The sequence below is a fragment of the Mastigoproctus giganteus genome, chromosome 9 (assembly GCF_048544385.1).
Source record: "Mastigoproctus giganteus isolate SK-2022 chromosome 9, ASM4854438v1, whole genome shotgun sequence".
Lineage (NCBI taxonomy): Eukaryota > Metazoa > Arthropoda > Arachnida > Uropygi > Thelyphonidae > Mastigoproctus > Mastigoproctus giganteus.
This window is the reverse complement of record NC_143583.1, coordinates 120111586-120134948: the sequence shown is the minus strand read 5'-3', so window position 1 is coordinate 120134948 and position 23363 is coordinate 120111586. Positions and strand designations below refer to the sequence as shown.

Genomic DNA, 23363 nt, shown 5'->3' with positions numbered 1-23363 from the left:
CAATTTGGCTGAAAAAACTTGTTCTCGGAATAGTGTTATTGGATGATGAACTGGTTCTTCAAATACTTGAGAGTAAAATTATATTTATATATTAATACTTCTGATAACCCACTTGGACAACTTGCTATCTATGAATTCTGTATAGTGCCAGTAGACTTGAGTGCTGTAAGGAAACATGTTTCGATCTTAGGAATTCACATTAAAAAAAAAATCCGCTGATGCAAAACTAAGTCTACAAGTTACCAAATTTATTCATAAAGTAATAAAGCTTCTGCTATGAATGTATCAAATATTTGAAGTTGTAACACTTCATTGACTATATCAGCATACAATTACCTTTATGGTAATTTGTATGCTGATACAAATCTAAACTCGCACTAACACTTTGTTTTTCTTTTTTTTTTATTGTATGTATAAAACAGGTTACAGTACAGTTTTACCAAGTCAACTTTTTTGATTCATGATGTATTTCTCTGTTCCTATCTCTCACCGGTCTTTTGTAATTGTGATATGACAAAGAAAGTGGACTTCAATAATGTACTGATATAGGAGGGCAGTGTTAATATTCCATATTTCTAGACTCTAACAGCAATGCAAATTAGGAACTGAAAATATACAATTTATTTTCTTTGAAGATAAATCTAATTATATAGTTTTTATAATTAGATTTACTCAAGGAGGTAACTACCATCAGGGGTAAAGGGAAGGGTTATTGCTTTCGTAAAGGCGACTACGATGGTCTGAGACAGTATTTAAATTCTATACAGTGGGACCAACTGATGATGTTACCAACAGCAAACTCAAAATGGGAAGCATTCAAAGAACTTATCTTGGAAGCTACTAGGCTTTACATGAGCCAAGAAATATTGTTCAAGGTTCAGGCCTAAATCAGATGAACTAATGAGACATATGGCATAGAAGAAAAATGCATGGATACATATAAATTAACATGTGACACAGAAGCATATGATAGATATAAGTTAATCTGTAACCAAGTTACAAAGGAGGTTAAGCAGGCGAAGGCAGATTACGAGAAATCTTTGGCAAGGGATGCAAAGAAAAACAGCAAAGAGTTCTTTACTTATGTAAACTCTAGAAGGAAGGGGATGAATCAGATTGGTCCACTTGATATCGATGGTTCAACTGCTCATGATCCTGCTCAGGTAGCTAACAAACTAAATCAATATTTTGCATCTACATTCACACATGAGGAGTTATTCTGGAAGGGGAATGCCATAGATGAAGTAAACACTGGCAGTGAGCTAGATGATCTTGTAATAATTGAGAGTAAAGTGGAGGAGAAATTGTTGAAGATAAACATAAAAAAGGCACCCGGGGTGGACGGGATCTATCCAATTATATTAGAGGCAGCAAAGGTAGTAAGCAAACCCTTAGCCATAATTATGAGAGCTTCTTTGGACTCAGGCAAGGTACCCATGAACTGGAGATGCAAATGTGCCCCCAATTCACAAAGGAGGATCAAGGGGCAAGGCAAGTAATTATAGACATGTTAGTTTAACTTGTTCCAGGAAAATTAATGGCGGCACTGGTTAAAGAAGCACTGCAGGATCATCTAGACAAGACTTCAGTTATAGCTTGGACACAGCATGGTTTTGTTAAGGGAAAGACTTGCCTGACCAATTTGATTGGATACTTTGATGCAGTTACAAAAGAACTGGATGCAGGGAATAACTTTGATATCATATATTTGGATCTTAGAAAAGCTTTTGGTACTGTTGCACATGGAAGACTGCTGCACAAATTGGAGCAGTGTGGCATCGAAGGCAAATTGCTGCTATGGATAAAGAGAGTGGTAATCAATGGACACTGCACATCGTGGACTAATATTATTAGTGGAGTCCCTCAGGGTTCAGTATTGGGTCCATTGTTGTTTTCTGTATTTATAAATGATATTGATGATGGTATATCAAGCTTAATGTCCAAGTTTGCAGACAATACAAAGGTTGGCAGGGTTGTTAAGGATGCTACGGTGCTGCTGCAACAGGATCTGGAAAGGTTGAGCAGATAGGCTGAGAGGTGGCAAATGACATTTAACATTGACAAATGTAAAGTACTATATATGGGAAACAGCAACCCCAGAGCAACGTATCAACTCTGTGGTACTACACTGACAGTGGTAGGGAATGAGAAGGACCTGGGGGTAATTGTGCAGGCAGATATGAAGTTCTCTGAGCAGTGCAGACGGGTTGCAAGAGTAGCTCATGGTATCTTATCAATGATATAGAGGAATTTTTCTAGCAGGGATAGGGAGGTGATTATTCCCTTGTATAAGGGCAATGGTCAGGCCACACCTTGAGTACTGTATACAGGTCTGGAGGCCTCATTTCAAGAAGGATGTAGAGATGCTGGAACGAGTAAAGAGAAGGGCAACAAGGTTAATGAAAGGAACAAAGGGTTGCTCTTGAAGAAAGGCTTAAGTTTTGCAAATTACAGTGTCTGGAGACTAGGCACCGGCGAGGTGATCTGATAGAGGTGTACAAAGCCTTGAATGGTTTGAGCATGCTCAATGCTGATGGGATACTGCCTCTTGCTCAGAATAATCACCTGAGAGGGCATAAATTCAAATTGAGGAAAGACAGATGCAGGATAGATGTGTGGAAATTTGCCTTTAGCCAGCGGGTAGTTGGTTGGTGGAACAGACTTCCATCCCTTGTTGTGGAAGTTGATAGCCTAAATAAATTTAAGGCTCAGCTGGACAAGTATTTCGAACGAACGGAGGGGTGAAGTGGAAGGTTTTTTTTTGTTTTTTTTTTGTTGGCTGATGCTGCATAAGCTTGCTTTCTTGCATCATATGCCTCTACTAATGCTAATTCAATATTTCAATATTTTAAGAAAACTTTTAAGAAAAATGCTATTAAACAAAATCTGTGTCTTGAAAGCAAAACACAACCTTTATGTGTTGAGTGTGGCCATAACCCAAGACAGCTTAACCTCAACAGACAGTTAAACAGCATTCAAAAATTACTGAAATATTGGGAAGCAGTTGTAAGGCATGAAGGAGACTATATTAAAGATTTTCAATGCAAATTATGATATTAAAATAAATGAATTTTAAACTAATTGTTTCTGTGCGTTATTTTTGGGATAACCCTCATATATTGTTTTATTATAATTAAATTAAATGTTCAAACTTTTGTTCTTTTGCTGATTTTATGAACTATCAATATAACATCCTTTCAGTATATATGACAATTTTTTATCCTGCAGGGAGAGCTGCTATAAGGAGCTTTGGCTTTAATTAGATTTAGTTTACCAGTAGCAAAAATACTTTACTTAATGAAAACTATAGTGAACTGCTGAAAGTATACCATTATAAACATAGTAATCTGTTGCTTTCAATATGTTTTTTTAATTAAGGGGGGGATGAAAAAATTGCTTTGCAGTCATTTTTATTCCTGCAAGATTCTTTTTTTAAAAATATGAATGAAAAATGCTTCAGTCTGATGGCTGTACAGATTTCCTGGAGTGCACTTCCTATAGGAGTGTATCACCTCAACCATGGGACATGATTGAGGTAGTCTGATGGTATGGGAGACTGTTTTACATAGTTCAGAAATGCTGCATTGGTGGTAGTTCTGAAAGGAACTGGTACCTCATTAGTACCAATAAGCTCTTTTCATTAAGCATCTTTTAATGAGTGTGCTTGGTGGGTAAAGAAGAAGTGCCAGAAACAGATCTTATTATAATCCAGTGATGAAATATTTCCAGAATACAAGAGATGCCAAATGGTGTCAACAGTTTAAAACAAATTTTCTTGAGTTTAAAAACAACTGAATTTAAGAAAGACTAAAATTGGAAAGTACAAAAAAAAAAAACTAAATTTTCTTTTATCACATACCTTATTCTGTTTGAACAAATGTGCAATACCTGAAGTTAAAGCTTTGACAGCACTCTGCTTTTGTTCCATCATTTTATCCAGGTTTAGTCGTACTCTATCAACTAAAAAAAAGGGAAAAAAAAATATTTACTACATTAAATACATATTCCAATCAATAAGAAAATCAAACCATAGAAAAAAATACAAGACCAAAACCAGGCATTTAATAATCATCCAGATCTCAATCATAGCATGAATGCAAAAGCTAAAAAGAAATGCAAAGCAACACTTGTGTATGTCTAATGCATAACCAAGCACCATATTAACACCATTATTTACTCCTCTGTTCTACACCAAGTAGACACTTTATTATGTACACCTTCCTAATAGGTCATCCCATTTAGCCCTCTGAACAGCCTGGATTCATTGTGGCATTGACTCAACAAAATGCTAAAAATGCACCATAGAGATACTGGCCCATGATAGCTCAGCTGTTTCTTCCCACAGTTGGTGCAAATTGGATGGTTGTGATTCTCTACTCTGAATAATTTGTTCCACTCCAGTAGCAGCAAAATGAATCCCCCTCCAATAGCAGTAAAATGAATCAAGGTCTAGTGACTAGGGAGGACACTGCGGTAGGCTGAATTCAATCTCATGTTCTTGAAATCAGTTATGAGCAATTCTAGTCTTGTGCCATTGCATTATCCTGTTGGAAGGACTTATTCAGTGATGGATACACCGCAGCCATGAAACCATAGGCGAGCATAACTAGGGTGGAAATAATATCTACATAACCTATGGCATACAAATGTTGCTAAATTGGTATCAAGGGGCCCAATGTACACAATAAAAGCACTCCCGACACACCATTACACCACCACCAACCAAGCACTGCCAAACCTGGCAGGATGGATCCATAGACGTGCTATTTTCACCATATTCTGGTCCTTTGATCAGCACAAAACAGTGGGAAGTGAGATCCATCAAGCAATATTTTCCAATTCTCCACCGTCCAGTGTTAGTCAAGTCCAATGTAATCACAGGAGTGGAACCCAGTTTGTTCATCAAATGCAATACCCCATTCATGACAAAGGACCCAAAATCTGCAATGCTTTTCTTTCATTACCACTGTTTTACTGGGTTGTATTTGACTGTATCATTTTTGTTATCCCACACAAGCCTTGTTAGCCTCTGTTCACCTTTCTCACAATGAGCTGTTTTCAACCATAGGACTGCCATTGGTTAAATGTTATTCATTATTATTCAACCAATCTCAATACACCCAGAACACAGTAGTATGTGAAAACCCCAGTGAAGTTTCAGTTTCCAAGATACCAGTGCATCAGGTGCAGATTTTCATGTCATATTCAAAGTCACTTTTATCTTTCATCAGTGGCATATGCCCATTCTAGCACTGATTTTACACCTACTTGCATTATATCACATGACATGAACATGTAATGCTGTTAATGAAGTGTTCCATTTCATGGGAAAGGTAAGTGTATCTAATCAAGAGGCCATTCAGCATAAATGAGTGAAACTATGGGGAACTGCAGCCTCCAAGCATTGTCTGCAGAAGAATCTGACTGCTAAAATGGAGTCTCCAAACATTGGGTCCTAGATAGTCACAGAACCACTGATCTGGCAACCATAATCAAAATCTCTATAACAAAATAGCAAAGGCTGCTGCATCTGGGTAAATGCATCTGCCTACAGGGTAGAATGTACTGGTCCCACAGAAGGCAGTTATTCTTAGCAACTCTAATTTTTTCATGAAAATGTTTTTCTTTTTTTAATGCAATAAAGATAGATGGAATAGGAGCTCGGTATATATACCAGGAACAGAAGTTAGTAATACTGCAGTACAATTATCTTTTAAGAGCATTAAAAGTGCTTTGTTCTACATGTTGGTGCTATTTATGTTAAACACAGGTAATCTGAGACTTTACTTAGCAGGTATGAAGTGATGTTGGGCACAATTTAGTGTCCAGAATTTTGTCAAGGCATAATAGGAATGGAGTTCATGATCAATCAATCAATGAATTTGGAAATGGAGAGATTGCACAAACTTCATGGTATATGTTTTCTCAGAATGGTCAGCGGTCTGTTTTAATAAAGGTGGGATTACACTTTTTGCACAGCTACCAACTTTTGACAAGCTCGAGATTGGGTAACAGTAAGCAGGGTGAAAATTTTTCTCACATAAACAGGAAAAAAAAAAAAAAAAAACCCCAACCTTTTATCAAACAAAAAAAAAAAAAAAGTTCTTCACAAAAAAAGGAGGAAAATAGGAATTTTCTGGAAAAAGCAGGGTGTTCTTGAAAGTTCATACTGCACTAGATATTAAATTCACTGACAACATACATTTTATATCAAAATACAGTCACAATATTGTTTACCAGTTATACTTTCAAATAACAGCTTATCGAGGGGTTTCTTTTTTGGTCTGTGGATTTCTGTTTGATTGCTTGTTTAATATCAAACTGAATTTGGCTGCTGCAAGAAAGAGTGTTTCAGACTTTTCCTCTCTTCAGTAATGCCAAGTCAAAATTTTGTTCATAATAACTGCACTGCTATTCAGACTCAGCTGTCAAGAGCATTCCCCATGATTTAACAGAAAGATCTGAACTCAGATCCCCCCCCCCCCCATTGGCTGATGAATTTTCTCACATTCAGCATTACTATGAGAATCTTTTAAAATGCCAAGCATGACCTGGGATAATTTGTTATATTTCAAGTGCACAGATGCTCACATCTGGTGAGTATGGGCTTGGCACATCCAGGGTCCTGAGCTGGATATCATCATTCTTCTCTTTCTTGATGATTCCTTTCTACTTCTGATTCTCTCTCTCTCTCTCTCTCTCTCTCTCAGGGTAATTCAGAATTTTTTTTTTTTTGGCTGGTGCAGCATAAGCCTCAGGCTTCCTTGCACCGTATAGCTAATAATAATAATAATTATCAGCAATATGAGTTAAAGGAATTGCCATTCTGTATATTTATTTTCTTTGAAAATACAGAATGGCAATCTTTACCTAATATTAAAGATTTATTTTCTTTGAAAATAAATCTTTAATATTAGTTTTTAATAAGCTTTAAGTCCTTTAATTAGTCTGTTTTCTAAACTGAGAAAGTGTATTCCCTGGGCCATATCACATGCATTGCTTAGAAATGAAAAACTCCAGAATAAAGTTTGCTTATTTATTTATTTTTTATGGATAACTGAACAACTATGGAAAATTATTCTCTCCTTAATTACAGTCATATTTGTTAACTGGTCCTTGAAGCTGTCACAGGCATTGTCTCAGATATGTCAAGGGGGGGGGACTTGCTACCTGGGAGTCTAAAATGCTAATGGAACTAATATTCAGGTGACATTCAAGTCAAGTGGACTTAATTCCGGTGAAGTCCATTCGGTCTGTGACAGCCAAATCCTGATTGCTTCAAAATAGTGGAACTGTTAGTAACCCTGGGTATAACCCCCTATGTGCAAGACCTAGAATACAGCACCCAAAGTATACCAGGAGGGTGGTCGCTTCCTGGTATATGGGTATATTTGGGTTCTGTATTCTAAAGCAGAGGTAAGATGTGGCATCTACACCATGGCTCTCATCAATTGGTGCAATACTACCACTTTGTTTATAGGAGGCTTGAAGTGGTGGAACCCATGTTTAGTCTCCAGAGTAAAGCTCTGACAATCCCCATCTCTTCCATCATGCAGTATGATTGATGCCTTTTGAGGTTATGATGGCCATCGTGACAAGATCTTCCTTATACTTCGATGGTACAGCTCTGAAACGGTGTTTGCAGGCTGCCACTCCAGACTAAACCTATTGATAACTCTCTAGGAGGCTTCCGGATCAGCTAGTGTATAATCTTGCTGCCTGTACTCTGCCAGACAGTGACTGGGTCCGAGTAGTATGTATATAGGGGGCAGTATGCAAGGTCAGATTATGTCAAGGAGTTGGGTATATTCTTGCCATGTGTATGCCATATCCAAAAATTTCATTACTTCATACAGCATGTCTTCCTCACCTTTTCCTACTACTACTTTTTAAAAAATTCAGATTTTAATATAGTTTTACTTTTTTTCTTTTTTTTTTTTTTTTTGCAGAAAAGACGACAACAGAGAAAAACTATTTTAATGAAAAAAAGAGAGAGAAACTAAGTTATCGACCATGTTATCATGGCAAGACAGAGAAGGGATCAGATTGAGTCAAAAAGATGGTTATTTGTTATTTGGTTTTTAGGAGCATTAGCAACTAAGGCCATGTTGCTCCGGGATATGCGGTGGTCATTCCCTGACCTTTCCGCATCGTCCGTATTTGGTGGTGACAGGCTCGAACCCCGGTCTAATCAAGAAGCGTGTACTACGCACTGCTGCTCCTTCCCACCGGGCTATGGAGACGCCTATCAAAAAGATGGATTCTCTCTCATAAACCCAGAGATTTAGCAGTTACATAATTATTTATACTAGAAGAATAGTAAATAATGTAATTAATTTGAAGTATGGATGAAGTAACCAAATGCTGACATTATAGGAATCTCTGATGTTGAGTATGGATGAGAAATTGAACATAGCTCTTACAATATGTATGAGGAGAACAAAAATGACAGGAGGAGGAGAATTATTCTTTCGGTTAAGCAGCACAAATTTTATAACAGTACAACCAATAGATATGGATTGTCAGTGTAATATTCAGTCAGTCTGGTGTAACATAAGCAGTGGGAAAACAAAGAGTAAGAATATGTTAAAGGTCAATGAGTCTAATGAATACAGACAAATAGTGGTCAGCAAATGAAAATTTCTTATAGTGGAGAGTAACTTTCCAGCTTCCTGTATATTGATTAACTTATGGGTTAACAGCTCACTCATCAATAGCAGAGCACTTCTGAATTTTCTAGAAGACTGTTTCTACTTGATATGATTATAGAAGCAACAAGATAAAGCAATGTTCTTTATCTGGTTATCATCAGACATAACTAGTTCAATTTTAATTCATTATAATTAAAATTTTGCTTAAAGTATTTTAAAGCTTGACCTTTTAATAATGTAAAAAATTTGAAAATTTAAATATGCAGGTGTTTTTTTTTTTTTTTTTTTAATCCTGTTATTTTCCTTGAAACAAAACTTAATTCTGCTGGGAAAAACCACCACCTACAGGCATAAAATATAAACACGAACCTATTGTTCATTTCCATTTTCAGTTTAATAAAATCATTAAGCATTACAATATTTCAAAAAGATGCATGGTCACAAAATATCTGCTTACATGTTTGGTCATATAATATCTGCTTATAAGCTAGAGAATATCTGAAAAGAATAAGCATTTTAAATACTTAAGGAAAACTATAAGCCCATGTAAAGTGCTGTATATAGCACGCTATAATGTTTAAAAATGTGAAAAATATATACAAATTATATAGTTGTTTACAATACTTTACTATTAGTAGAAGCAAACAATGCAAGGAAGAAAGCTTATACATCAACAGCAAAAAAATAAAAAAATTAATAAAATAACTAAACATATCATTTGTCCATCTCCTCTAATAAATTGTCTAATCCTTCCTTAAATTTATTCAAATTATCCACTTCCACAATGGCAGATAAAAGTTTGTTCCAACAATTGCTCTCAAACTAAAAGAACATTTTTGCAACATCAGCATTCAATTTAAATATTGAAAAAGGATCATTTTTAAAGATGCTATCAGCATTTATTTTTTATCAATCCATTAAAGACAAACCCTTCAATCAGGCCTCATCGCAAGGGTCAGAGGCACCTCCGTAGTCAGGTGGGCAGGAGCAGCAGTGTGTAGCACACGCTTCTTGATTAGACTGGGGTTCTAGCCCGTGACCACCAAATACGGAGGATGCGGAAAGTTCAGGGAATGACCACTGCATATCCCTGGAGCAATATGGCCTTAGTTGCTAATGCTCCTAAAAACCAAATAACAACAACACAAGGGTCAAGTTCCAAATATTTCAATTGCAGATTCCAGTCACTCTTGGTTAGAATATCCTTTTGTGCTCCAGACTAAGCTTGTTGCTCTTCTTTCTATTCATTCCAACAGATCCATATCACTTCTTTTTAAAAGTTGGAAATCTCTTTTTAGAGGCTTTCAACTTGTATGCAGTACTCAAGATGCAGCCTAACCACTGCCTAATATAACAAGATAATCATTTCCTTGTCTCTTCAGACAAAATTCCTGTATATCATTAACAAAATCTCATGAGCTGTTCTAGCAGCCTATTTGAAATATTCAGAGAACTTCATGTCTGGCTGTACAATTATCCCCAGGTGTTTTTTCATTCTCTACCACTCTCAGTGTGGTATGTTATTCTAGGATTACCACTACTCACATAAAATAGAATGCCCTTGCAATTGATAAATGCAAGTTTAGTACCTTGTTTTTATTAATATTAAACCTCAACTTCCATCTCTCAGACAAATTAGGCAAATCTGCCTAATTTGTCTGGGTCTTGTTATGGTAGCATACCCTGATATTTGTCATTAACCACCCTGCCAACCATTGTATGATCAGCAAACTTCAACGTTTAACTTGATATACCTTCATCAATATTGTTAATAATGAAAATGTTAACGGTCCCAGCACTGAACTCTGAGGGAGAAAACTAATAACATAAGTCCATGAAGAGTAGTGGACATTAATAACACCTCTGTCTTATGCAATTCAACCATTCTTTTATCTATAGCAGTGTTCCTGTCTCTAATACCCACTGTTCCAATTTGTGCAACACTCTTTCATGTGGTACATTAAAGGCTGCTGTACAAATCCATGCTGTGATTGCTGTATAACCTGCATTTCTGTCAAGATAATCCTGCATTATTTCTTTCACCACTGACTATTATTTTGCCTGGAAGAGAAATCAAGTTCACAGATCTCTAACTAATCACTCCGTCCTTTGATGCCTTGTTGAATAGGTTGCTGTTTGTTTGGTTTTTAGGAGCATTAGCAACTAAGGCCATATTGCTCCGGGAATATGCGATGGTCTTGACCTTTCTGCATCCTCCGTATTTGGTGGTGACGGGCTCGAATCCCGGTCTAATTAAGAAGCGTGTGCTACGCACTGCTGCTCCTTCCCACCTGGCTACGGAGGTGCCCGTTAAATAGGAGCCATTTGCACACCTCTAATCTATAGTGACCCTCTGAATAGCAATTATTGGATGCTCTCAAAATTATAGCTAAAGGTTTGCTTATCTCCCTTGCTGTTTCTTTCAATATAAATGGATAAGGTCCATTGGCTCTAGGCTCCTTATTTACTTTAGCTTCAACAGTTTCTCTTCCAATTTCTTCTCATTTATCACAAAATCACTTAGCTCCCATTCAGAATTAGTTACACTTCTGGTATCCCCATCTCTAAAATCGTTTAATGTGTGAATGTAGACACAAATAATTATTCAGTTTGTCAGCAACTAGAACACTATTGTCAATAGTTATCCCATTCATATATACGAGGGGTGATCACTTAATTCGCAGACTGGTGCCAGATTTTACGTTTACCACTCAAATTTTTACCTGTCGCTACAGGTGCTCTCCCCAATTACTACTGAGTAGACTGTGCATGCATGCCAGTACTTGTCGAGCTAGTGCTGTGTGAAGAGTTTTTTAGCCTTGTGTCACTGATGATCGTTTGAAGCAAGTATCATGTCAGTCATACAGATGACAGCCCGTTTGTTACTGTCAAATGGGGCTTAAATACATCAGATACTGTTTAAGAGATGAAAGAAGGATATGGTAATGAGTGTCTTGGTAGGACAGCCATATTCCGGTGTGACCGAACTTTCCAGTGTGAAGTGGTTCCTCCATCAAGATAATGCCAGGCCCCGTATAGCTAGGATGTGGAAGAACCCTGTGCCGGGTTCTTCCACATCCCCCTTATTCACCGGACATAGCCCCATGCAATTTTTCCTGTTTCCATGTCTGAAGAAAGCTCTGAAAGGCAAGTGTTTTGTGTCTGACATAATGATGCTCGCAGAGCCACTGGAAGCACTTCGCAGTGTCTTTTGAAAAATAGCTTATAAGAAGCATTTAATGCATAGGTACGATGGTGACAAAAGTGTGTAAATTTCAAGGGTATTTTGAGAAGGAGAAATCCACAGAAGATTCAGATAATGACAATTCAGATAAGATCTTGCACCAGTCCATGAATTAAATGATCATCCCTCATATATATATATAGTGCAACAATGCTGCACACGTTTTGCATTGTTCTATGCTTTTGTGTTTTTATTATTTATTTCATTTATTCATTGTGAGTTTGTTTTTCCACACTCTGATTAGATTTATTGGGTAGTCATTTCTTTTCCGTATTTTTTTTTTTTTTTTTTTTGGCAATAAAGTGAATAAAGTGAATTTATTCTTACAATCGCAGTTTTTTTTTTTTTAATTTTCCCGCACTTTTCACAGCACCACACGTTTTGTTTTTATGTGGAAACCCCGCCTCCAAGTTTGACCGTTCTCCAATTCCAATGGAGAATAAAGTGGCGTGGGTGATTTCACGTGCCTTTAAAATGTGAAGCCACCGCTATTTCATTATAGTGGAGCTCACTCAGCGAAAACTAGGAAGTTTTGTTTGTATCTTCGAAAGTACATAAGTGGAGTTACTGTATTTCGTTAATTTTGATCCCTTATTGCACATTAAAATGTCAAAAAGATTGCACTACGAAGCCGCACTGAAACGAAAAGTTATTGTGTATGCAAAAGAACATGGAAATAGAGCTGTGGATCGACATTTTGATATTAGTGAAATAAATGTTCATCGTTGGAGAAATGATCGCAATTCCATATTTTCATGCAAAGCAACAACCAAGTGCTTTACAGAGCCTAAGAAAGGAAGATTTCCACAAGCCGATGAAGCTGTGATATGTTTTGTAATGGAGACACACTCAAAAGGATTACTCATCACTTGACAATCCATGCAATTGAAAGCCGGAGAAATTGCCGAGTCCGTCACAATAGAGAAAATAATTTTTAAAGACAGTCGCGGCTGGTGTGACAGACTCATGCGTCATAGTGGATTATCGTTAAGGTGCCAAACATCTGTCTGTCAAAAAATTCCTGCAGACTTTCAACTGAAGTAACTTTCAGCGACAGGTGATGAAATTAAGGAAAAAAAGAAACTGAGTTTAGTCAAATTGAAAATGCTGATGAAACCCCGGTCTTCTTCAATATGCTTTGAAATTACACCGTCAATGCTAAAGATTTTGTTATTTGTTTTTTTAGGAGCATTAGCAACTAATGCCATATTGCTCCGGGGATATGCGGTGGTCATTCCCTGACCTTTCTGCATCCTCCGTATTTGGTGGGCATGGGCTCGAACCCCGGTCTAATCAAGAAGCGTATGCTACGCACTGCTGCTCCTGCCCACCTGGCTATGGAGGTGCCCGGGTGCTAAAGAAATCAAGATTATAACCATGGGCTACGAAAAGCAGCGTATCACTGTGATGCTATGCATCACCGCTGATGGTCGAAAGTTGCACCATATTTAATTTTAAATCGAAAAACCATACCGAAGAATGAAATTTTCCCCCAAAATGTTATTGTGCGTGCACAAAAAAATGGATGGATGTCGGCAGAGCTTATGGAAGACTGGCTAAATGTTGTGTGGAATAGACGTCCTGGAAGTCTTCATAACCAACCCAGCATGCTAGTACTTGATGCATTTCATGGACATTTGTCCAAACGGGTCAAAAATAAAATCATGCAAAAACATGGTGACTTGGTTGTGGTTCCTGGTGGCATGACTAGCCAACTGCAGTCACTCGACATTTCAGTCAACAAACCATTTAAGGATTACTTGAGAAAGGAATATGAATCCTGGCTGTTGACCAACACCTTCCGGAAAAATTAAGAAAGCCCCGGCATCAAAACTGGCAGAATGAGTATCACAACAGCTTGGAAGCTGATCCCAGAAAGAATAGTCAAGCACTCATTTAAAAAATATTGCGTCACCAATGCTCTCGATAGCTCAGAAGATGATATATTATGGGATAATGAAGATAACGACGACTCAGAAGAATCTGACCCTCAACGTGAAGTAAACTCTGATAATGATTCAGATGCAGATATCAACGGCTTAGAAGATTCAGAAGGAAGTGATGAATACCTACTGATAAATATCAGTACTATTGTTGTTAGTAAATTGAGTTCCATTATAATAAAAATATTTGTTAGATTTATTTTAGTGTTTTATTTATTTTTTTCTTAGAATCAAAGCTTCTTTTCTGAAATTAAGGTGCGTCTTACAATCGATGGTGTCTTAGAATCGAAGAAATACGGTATATATATATATATATTCATGTACTTTTTCTCCCCAAGATATCCTGTTATTGATATAACAACTATATTGGCGGCAGCACTTCTGCACACTGTTTTAGGATGAGCAATTAATGTAAGGGCATTCAAGTATTAGCAGATGTATAAAATCAATTACAATGCATTATATTTCTGCATCTGCATTTTAATTTTTTTTGTATGTACAACCACTGGAGCTTCCTCCAAAAAATACAATAATTGAGTAGTTTTGCACTTAAGGTAGCAAATTAAAGAAATAAATATGAAATGGTAAATAAATACAATAGTAAGCTTGGATAGCAGTCATTCATCTTAACATTCAATTGTTATAATAAATCTTATTTTTGTGTAAGAATTTCTTAAACTTCTAATAAACTGCTTGAACATATTTCAATACCTGAGAAACGTTTGATGGGACAGAATTTTGTGGATAATGAATAAAGGGAAACAAAGGCTCAAAATTCTAGTAAAAAACTGATAAGTTTATTGACACTAAATAAACAACAGTGATAACGGCACAATACTTTAATCATCAAAATTCAACAGAAAATAGCTCAATATTACTAAAAAGAATGGTGATGGCGGTGATATTGTGCATGTCATTTTGATTGTGCTAATTGTATATGTAGCAACTGCATTTCAATAGCGTCCTGATAAGTAGAATACAGAGCTATTGCCGTAATCCATTCAATACCTTGTAAAATAAATATTTTTACAGAAATATACACACACATGCACATTTTCTAAATTGCTCAATAATAATGATAAGTTGCAAAAGGTTAAATATACAATTACTTACACTCAATACCCCTATTTTTCATATCTGTGTGTGCCATATGATAAAGATGAGAATTATGAAGCAATGCCTTAGAAGGAATACAGCCTACATTTAAGCAAGTACCACCAAGTGTATCATTCTTCTCAATACACACCGTCTATATATATAAGAAAATAAAAAAATTTAAAAATGTGCATATAATATTCCTGGATAATTCAAGCTACAGGGAGCTACAGTTCTGTAACAAACAGCAAACCCTCAATATTCAGGAGGATTATTTTAGGAGAAATACTGAAAATTACAAATCTATAAATATGAATACCTAAAGACAAGGATAACTTTACTAGACATGGAAGTAGCTCTAAATATTTATGAATATTAAATGTATCATATTTTCCTGGATTTCTCCAGGAAAATATGATACTCGTTAGCTTTCAGTGGGATTAAACGATTAACCCGTAAAATTTATGTTAAACTACACGTTGCTTCAGACATTTTGTGAAGAAAAATTTAAAAGGTGTTTAATCCTCCAGAAACATGGACAAGGTCCCATGGCATGTCAAAACTTATAGTTTTGATGTGCTATCCTTGATAATGGCATATTCTAATAAGTCAAGTTTTTTACAATTATTTTATCCTTAACATCAGGTGGCTTTAACCTGTCCCAAAGGTTATTTTTAAAAGAAAATCTATATCCAACAAGCCTTTTTAAAGTGGGTGGTTTTTAAAGAAGTCATGAGAAATGAGGATATAAAAAGTATGGAGAGGTATTTTAAGTCTAGATTTTCTCCTAATGAGGGATTTCCCCAGCAGAGTATAGACTTGCAGAGCTCACTTAACCAAGAAAGTAAAATTGTCATTTCTAATTATTCAAAGTTAGTAAACATAACTAGTGGTCTCATTAACAAATTGCAAATCTATATTTGTAATTATAGATTTGCAATTTGTTAATACTGCTATTAAAAAATCATTTAAATCATTTATGAGAAAGGTGGGAGTAGTGAATGATTGACAGATGCCATGGATTTAAGAACTGGGTGAGACTAGCTTTATATAGTGAAATATGTCAATGGACATAAAAGTTTAACATCTACCAATTTCATGAGTAAAAAACAATTTCATAAGCAATGCACTGGTCACTAAAATATAATTAGTGACTGAAGAAGAGAAAAAAAAGGGAAACTGAAATAGCGATATCAGATATGCCTGAATCTTTAAAAATATATTCTGTAATGAATTACACTTCACATCCAGTTCAGTATTAGTGAAATACCTCTAATATGTTGTCAACTTTCCTTTATTGCTTTTCATTTATTATTAAAATATTGGTAAATATGAAATTAATTTTCAGTAACTATATATTTTTTATTGTAAAATAACTTCAGTTTTATTTCCCAAACCCTCTTTTTCTCAAAATTCATTTTATTATATGAATAAACCTATGAAGTTTCCTCTGGAAAATACAATAATTATGTGAAAAGGATATTAGGGCAACTACACAAGTTTTTAATTCAAACATATAAAGTGATAATGTCGCTAACGTTGGAGACCACTGCATTTGGTAGTGTTACAAGAGCTGCTTTTCCACACATCTATTTACAAAAGCATGAAAGTAGAAAAAAGTCTGATTTGATTCCTGTCCCTAACCAACACCGAACAATGTTTACTTTCAGAATATGAGGTTTTATAGGTCCTCAAAACCATTTCTGGCTACATTAGTCAGTCCCAGAGTGCATGGTCCCCACCCAAGACAAACATACCACCCTAAGAATATGCTGGTTATAAACAAAAACACTTATTCAAGAGGAGTAAATTGGGCCTGACTTATCTAGCACAGGACTCCTTGTCCACATAGTGCCAATAAGACAGTGTACAAAAATATTTTTTGTTACTATATTTTCTGCTAAATGTGAAAGTCCATAGGAACACTACCAGTAATTTCAATCAGTTCATCAACAGTTCTTGGCTTTGTGTGGTAAACTTTTTCTTTGACCCAGATGGAAAAAGGTCAAATCAGAGTTCGATGCCAACCACTCTGCTAGCCCACAACTCCAAATTCTTCTCTTAAAGAATTAATGTCAGGACAGTTTTTGCACATAAACGTTTAAGTGTGGTAGAATGAAATCTGCATAATGTTCATTTCATGCACATTTTACAATGAATGACATCAAGAAAAAGTAAATTCTGAAGCACAGTGAGCTATCTTTTCTAAATATATTGTATCTTGTTAAAAAGTATTGTCCAAAAATTCTCTCACCTATACTGAAATTCTCTCACCTATACTATTGGGATGGCTTTGGCTCTTCACAGTTTTCTGCAAATCATGTGATCACATTAATGGATGTGTCTATAAAAGCAGTGACTGTGAAAAATGGCTTCATCTGATCATCTGTTATATGATCTTGAGAGGTCTTGGTAGTCATTTATCTACTGATCACAGTTATCTAAATAAAGCTCCTACACCAGTGGTCTCTAAAGTCGGGTGTGTGCACCTTAGGGGTGTGCAAGATGATTCATGGGGTGCACAATATATAATCCGCAATAAATCAATATTTATTAATTATGAAAACTTTAGTTTTTCAAAACTAAATTGAAAATAAAAATTATAAATAAATGTTTTTTTAATAATTCAATAAGCAGCTTTGTTTGATCATGCCATCAGTTTTGCATATGTCTGAAACAAAGCAGCCACATGCTCACTTCAGGCTCAATATCTTCCATCGTTTGAACAAATGTAGATCAAGAAAGTATAGATTGTGCTTGCGGCCATAGCTGAGTGGTCAGGCGTGTGGGTGCATAAGTACATGTGCCTTGAATGACCAGATTTCAAGCCCGTGACTGCTAAATACAGTGCTGTTTCTTGTATTCTGTCTATCTTGTGAACTCCTCTGACCGTTTGGTCGTCCTGGAGTATAAACAGAAAATTTATTATTTATTTATCGCTGTGATTCTAGATATAATGCATACCATGTATATTATTTGTTGTTATTTGGTTTTTAGGAGCATTAGCAACTAAGGCCATATTGCTCCGGGGATATGCGGTGGTCATTCCCTGACCTTTCCGCATCCTCCGTATTTGGTGGTCACGGGCTCGAACCCCGGTCTAATCAAGAAGCGTGTGCTACGCACTGCTGCTCCTGCCCACCTGGCTATGGAGGCACCTTTATATTATTTATAAATAAAACAAATAGTATTACATTACATTTACTATACTTGTTACATTAATGATTTCATATAATTTTGTACTAGAACTTCAATTTAATTTTATTTTGTATTTTATTTATTTGTGATCTTTTAAAATGTGATTTTAGATATGCCTTCCATGTAAATGATTTATAAATAAAAATATATATATATATAAAAAATATATATTTAATTTTTTATTCTGTGGTGTGCATTAGTCCTTTTAAGTAAAATAAAGATATGCAATGAAAAAAGTTGAAACCACTGTCCTACACAATAATGATAATGTGGTTTTCATTTTAGTTTTGTTTTCAAAATTTCCTATACAAAATGATAGGCCAGCCCAGTTTCATGCATAAACATACTAATGGATTTCTTAGGGCTTAGTGAAAAAAGCCCTAAGAAATTGCATCTTGCATCACTTAAATCACATCTTGTATCACTTAAATCTCCTTAACCATCATAGAAGTAAATGGCCTTCCACTGATTTGCTTTATTTCTCTCAACCACAGACCCTCTTGTATTTTTTTTTTTAGGTTTTAAGATTCAGTGTTGCATTCCTTACTAAATTCAGCTTGCCACCATTTCTGAATAGTTGACAGTGATGCCATACTTCATATCTGTATGCAATCGTTGCTCTATCTTTGATGCCCAGTTGTCCAACCATTACTTATCTAAAACAAATCAAAGGGAAAAAAAAAAAAAAAAACACATGCAGCAGGATATTAAATAGTATGAAATTCTCTAACAAAACCTGAATAAATATTTTATGTGATTTTGCTCCTCTAAAGCAGCATTTTAAAAACAGGTAGCAAACTTCCAATTACCCTATATATTAATCATTAAAATATATTTAGAATATCTTACATAATCTTAAAAATTCTTGGAACCCTACTAAATTCCTTCCCAACCCACAGACCAAGAAACCCTAACTTAATTACATAAGTAATGGATATGTTGTAAATCAATGTAAGATATTACAGAGAGATGAAAGGTTCTAAAATGGACTATTAAGGAAACTCAAGAAAAATGATCTTCAGCAAGGTAGCCAGTCTATAGCTCTTCTACATAATGAGGAATAACAAATGAATCACAATTACACCTATAAATTGTTTCTTAATGGAGCTTTATTTCAAAAGAACAGGGAAATTGCCAGCCTATGCGACATTAAGGAAAAGAAATATATATATGAGGGCTATTCAATAAAGAATGATCATACATTTTTTTTTTTTTTTTTTTCATTTGTGTTTCTTTGACATTCTTTTCAAAGAAATGAAGGTAAAGTTGAAGTAAGCCCATTTCAGACATTCTTTTCAAAGAATGTCAGAAATGGGCTTACTCCAACATTTCTGACATTCTTCAGCATGGTGGAAGTAATTTTTTGACATGCATTTGAGAATCACCTCCGATGTCTTTACAACTTATGACTGGAAACAATTTTCTCGCAGCTCCTTCTTTAACTGTGGAAATAAAAAAATAAAACAATTGCTGGGTGCAAGGTCAGGGCTGGAGAACAGATGAGGAACAAATTTGACAATAATGCTGGCTAAAGTATGAGAAAAGTGAAATCTTGCACTGTTGTGATGCAGCATCCATCCACCTGCATGCAGTTGTCATTTGGGATGAACGTGATCATGCAAAGTGTGCAGTACAGTTTGGTCCCAAACTGTACTGCACACTTTGTAGTAAGTAGTAAGGTCCCAAATCAGTTGTATGATGTGGCACAGAATGCTGATAAACTATTCTTTGAATGGCAAACAAAAAAAAAGAGATGACTAATAACCTTTCCTGCAGAAGCCATAACTTGAAGACATGACATTTTTCTAGCTAAGTAGATGTCTTTCTATGCATTTTACAAATCTAAATATGATAAGCTTAATTTTTTTTTTAAACTTTTGCTCTTTTTTCAGTGTTAGCATGATGTAGACTTCCACACAGAGCTTTGCTGCTTACTCTCTGGGTTGAAATGATAAAGCCATGTCTCATCCACTATTAACACCTTGTGAAGAACCCCACCACCTTCAGTAAACAGCTGTTGCAGCTCCTGACAAACCTCCATACAAACTTGCTGCTCCTCAGGTGTAAGTAGTCTTGGAACCCAGTGTGCACAAACATGTCATATACAAATGGTCATGGAGAATACCATACGTGCTTCCTGATATTCTCAATATCTCTGCCACTTGCCCACTAAACTTCTGTAATTGCAAGAGGTTATACAATGACCTCTTGCAATTACAGAAGTAGCGTTTATGGTTTCTGTGGTGACAGCAGTGGTTGGAACTCCAAGACCACCTATTTTTGTGATCGAATCATGTCCATCTTTAAACGTTCTAAACCACCTGCAAGTTGTGCTATATGGAAGCACAGATTCACCATAAACCTCTTAAATTTTCATATGCTTCAGCTAATGTTTTCTTGAGATGGAAACAAAATTTGAGAGCAGCATACTGTTCCTCACATGTCACATCCATTGTACATAGGCAAAACCAATGAGTATAAACTTACCGGCCGCCAAGGCCACACCATTAGCATGAGTGAACTGTGCAGTTGCTAAGTGATGCAGCTTTGTTTGGCCTTAAATTCCACAGCTCAGCTAGAAATAGCAAACTGTGTGATTCATGAAAAATTATGATCATTCTTTACTAACAGTCCCTGTATGATTTAATTTTTTTTACATATATGAAAAATTCCATCAAGTTGCTATCATCCCCAATAATCTAACTTAGTTCTAAAGACATTCATTAGATAGAATCATAAAATCATTAGATAGGAACCAGAAAGGTGCACTTCTAGCAGCTTTTGAGTAGAGTGCATAAAGATATGTTTTACACTAAATAAGGAAGAGCAGTAAGTGGTCCGTGGGTGTGTGTGTGGGGGAGGGCCATTTCCTACTAGAAAGAAAGAGAGATGTTAGTTAGTTGTTAGCGCGTCAGCTTCTGTGGCCATAGAAAGAAAGAGAGATGTGTTAAATAAGTATAACTGATAGGTGCTCTAGCAGTGGCATTCAACCTTTTCTCTTGACATGCCCCTTACAATTTTCTCAAACAGTATTGTAATCCCATTATATTTTTTTCCATGAAATTTGTGTCAATTAAATGTATTTTAGAGATAATACGAAAAACAGCTGATGAGTCAACCTTAATACATGACCAACGCAAATAAATTTATCATAGAGATATTAAAAATTTACAATTTTTCAATAAAGCCAATTTTGAATGTCAGAATATCCCTGAAAGAACTGTACCTCGAGGGGTACAGGTACAACCAGATGAGTACCAATGTTTCAGCAAGTGTGGCCTCCATGTTTGTTTAGTCAGAAGCCAGTGTGGTTTCTGTTGCATTTGTATCAGCTTGTTGTGTGTTTATATATGCCATATTTACATTCACAGTTTGTGACATACGTACTTGTTATATGACTGACCTAATCAGGGAAATGAGATTTAGAATAGGGATCACGCTTCAAGAAACTCTACTCAGAGTTCTTTTTAGTTTGATCATGTCTGAGAATCCAGCAAAATTTAAAGGCTGTTTATTTTCAATGAGGTGAAGTACAACAGATCTAATTTACTTCAAGAGGATGTTTAGTTTTGGATTTATTTTGCTGGTCTATCACTGCACTGAATGGATCTGTATATATCAGAGCCTGTGAATTGAATAATTATTAAGAAGTGCCAAAGCCAGCTCCATTGTACAGAGTTCAGCACTACAGACACAATGCAATTCGCTAATATTATGACTCACCAGAGATTAGTTTTCCACAATAACAAAAACAACTATCACAAAGAGGCATGCACAGTGTCTATGGAGGTTGTACTGATTCTGAATCTTGGTAGATGTTATCAAGATGGACATTCCACTGCTACATACATTCCTGTAAATTGATAACTGTGGGTTTATCTTTTCTAGATTTCTTTCTATAGATGTTTACTCACTGAAAAACATAGCAGATAAGATAACAAGGAAGACTGTAAAGGTGAGAAGCGGCATCTTTCTTCTGAAATGAAGCACAAGTTCATTAGCATCTATATATACACTTTGAGGCCAGATGAATTCTAGCACCGAACTGGATTAAGGTATGCCAATATGCTTTATTCATACAGCCATAAACTGGGACCACATAGTCTAAGTGAAATCTGATCAACAGGTGAAATAGTGTATAGCAATCAGCTCCTCTCATAGAACAGATCATCTTAAAGTATAATCAGTTTCTTCACACAAAGAGCTCTTATTTGCATTACATACTTTAGGAATGTAAACATTAAAGTGGTATCACATCCATTTGACAGTTTTTGCTAAAATTAATGGCCATGGTTTTTTAAGCAGTAAGTGGTAGCCATTGTGACATCCATAAACCAATTTTATTTGTTGAGATCTGAAGCCATCATTCAATGGTGCACATGTTCTGTAGGTTTGATAAAACAAGATATGATAAAACTACATGGACACAGGAATCAACAGTAACTGGAAAATTGTCACATAATTTATTCTAACCACAGAGAATGCAGAAAGTGTTTTGCAAGAAAGAAACCTTGCAGAACGCTTTCTTCTTGGACAAGATCAAGAAGGATCATTACAGTAGTGAACTTGAAAGGTTTTTGGAAAAAACTTAAAATAATCAGTAATTCAACTCAAAGTCCTATTCATGTAAATTTTTATGAATGCTTAAAACAAAGTGGTATCAAAGGCCTTTTCAATGTCCAGACATACCATAACAAGATATCTATTTTGGATAAGTGCATTCATTATTAGATTCACTGTGAGATCTAATATGGGCTGATTTTTCTGGAGGCCCAACTGATTCCCATTTAACACTACCAGAATTCCTAATACTGCAAAACTAGGTTACGGATCATTTTTTTCTAGTGTTTACCCAACTGATGAAGAATATTGGTCAATGCACAGATCTAACTGATCTTTTACCATGTTTAGAGAATGTCAGACAATTGAGTAACATCAAGAATGACAGCTTTCAGAAAAAAAATCTGGTTAAAATTGCCTATAATGAAAGCATGATATTGTTGTCTAGTCACTGAAGTCTATGCAGTATTTTACAAATCTAAATAAGCAGCTGAAATTAAAAAAAAAAAAAAATTTTAACAGTTGGCTAAGTTAGATTGCATAATGATGAATAAAAAAGAAAAATTATTTTGTTTATTGACAGCAGCTCATGTTATTCTGATATTAATTGCTGGTTCAGTTATATCCTTGCCACCAAACACCAACATCAAAGCTTCAACCTCTGGACCAAAG

The 23363-nt window shown here is 35.7% G+C and overlaps 1 protein-coding gene across 1 annotated transcript in view; it reads right to left on the bottom strand.

Annotated features, from left to right (window-relative positions):
- The window catches only part of LOC150080682 (dihydrolipoyl dehydrogenase, mitochondrial), a 222593-nt gene that overhangs the window by 129104 nt on the left and 70126 nt on the right, over nucleotides 1-23363 (bottom strand). Inside the window, exons 4-5 of the mRNA XM_090381792.1 lie at nucleotides 14952-15087; nucleotides 3860-3960 (exon numbers count right to left, since the gene is read on the bottom strand). Coding sequence (XP_090237918.1) covers nucleotides 3860-3960; nucleotides 14952-15087 — 237 coding nt within the window. The remainder of the gene's footprint in view (nucleotides 1-3859; nucleotides 3961-14951; nucleotides 15088-23363) is intronic.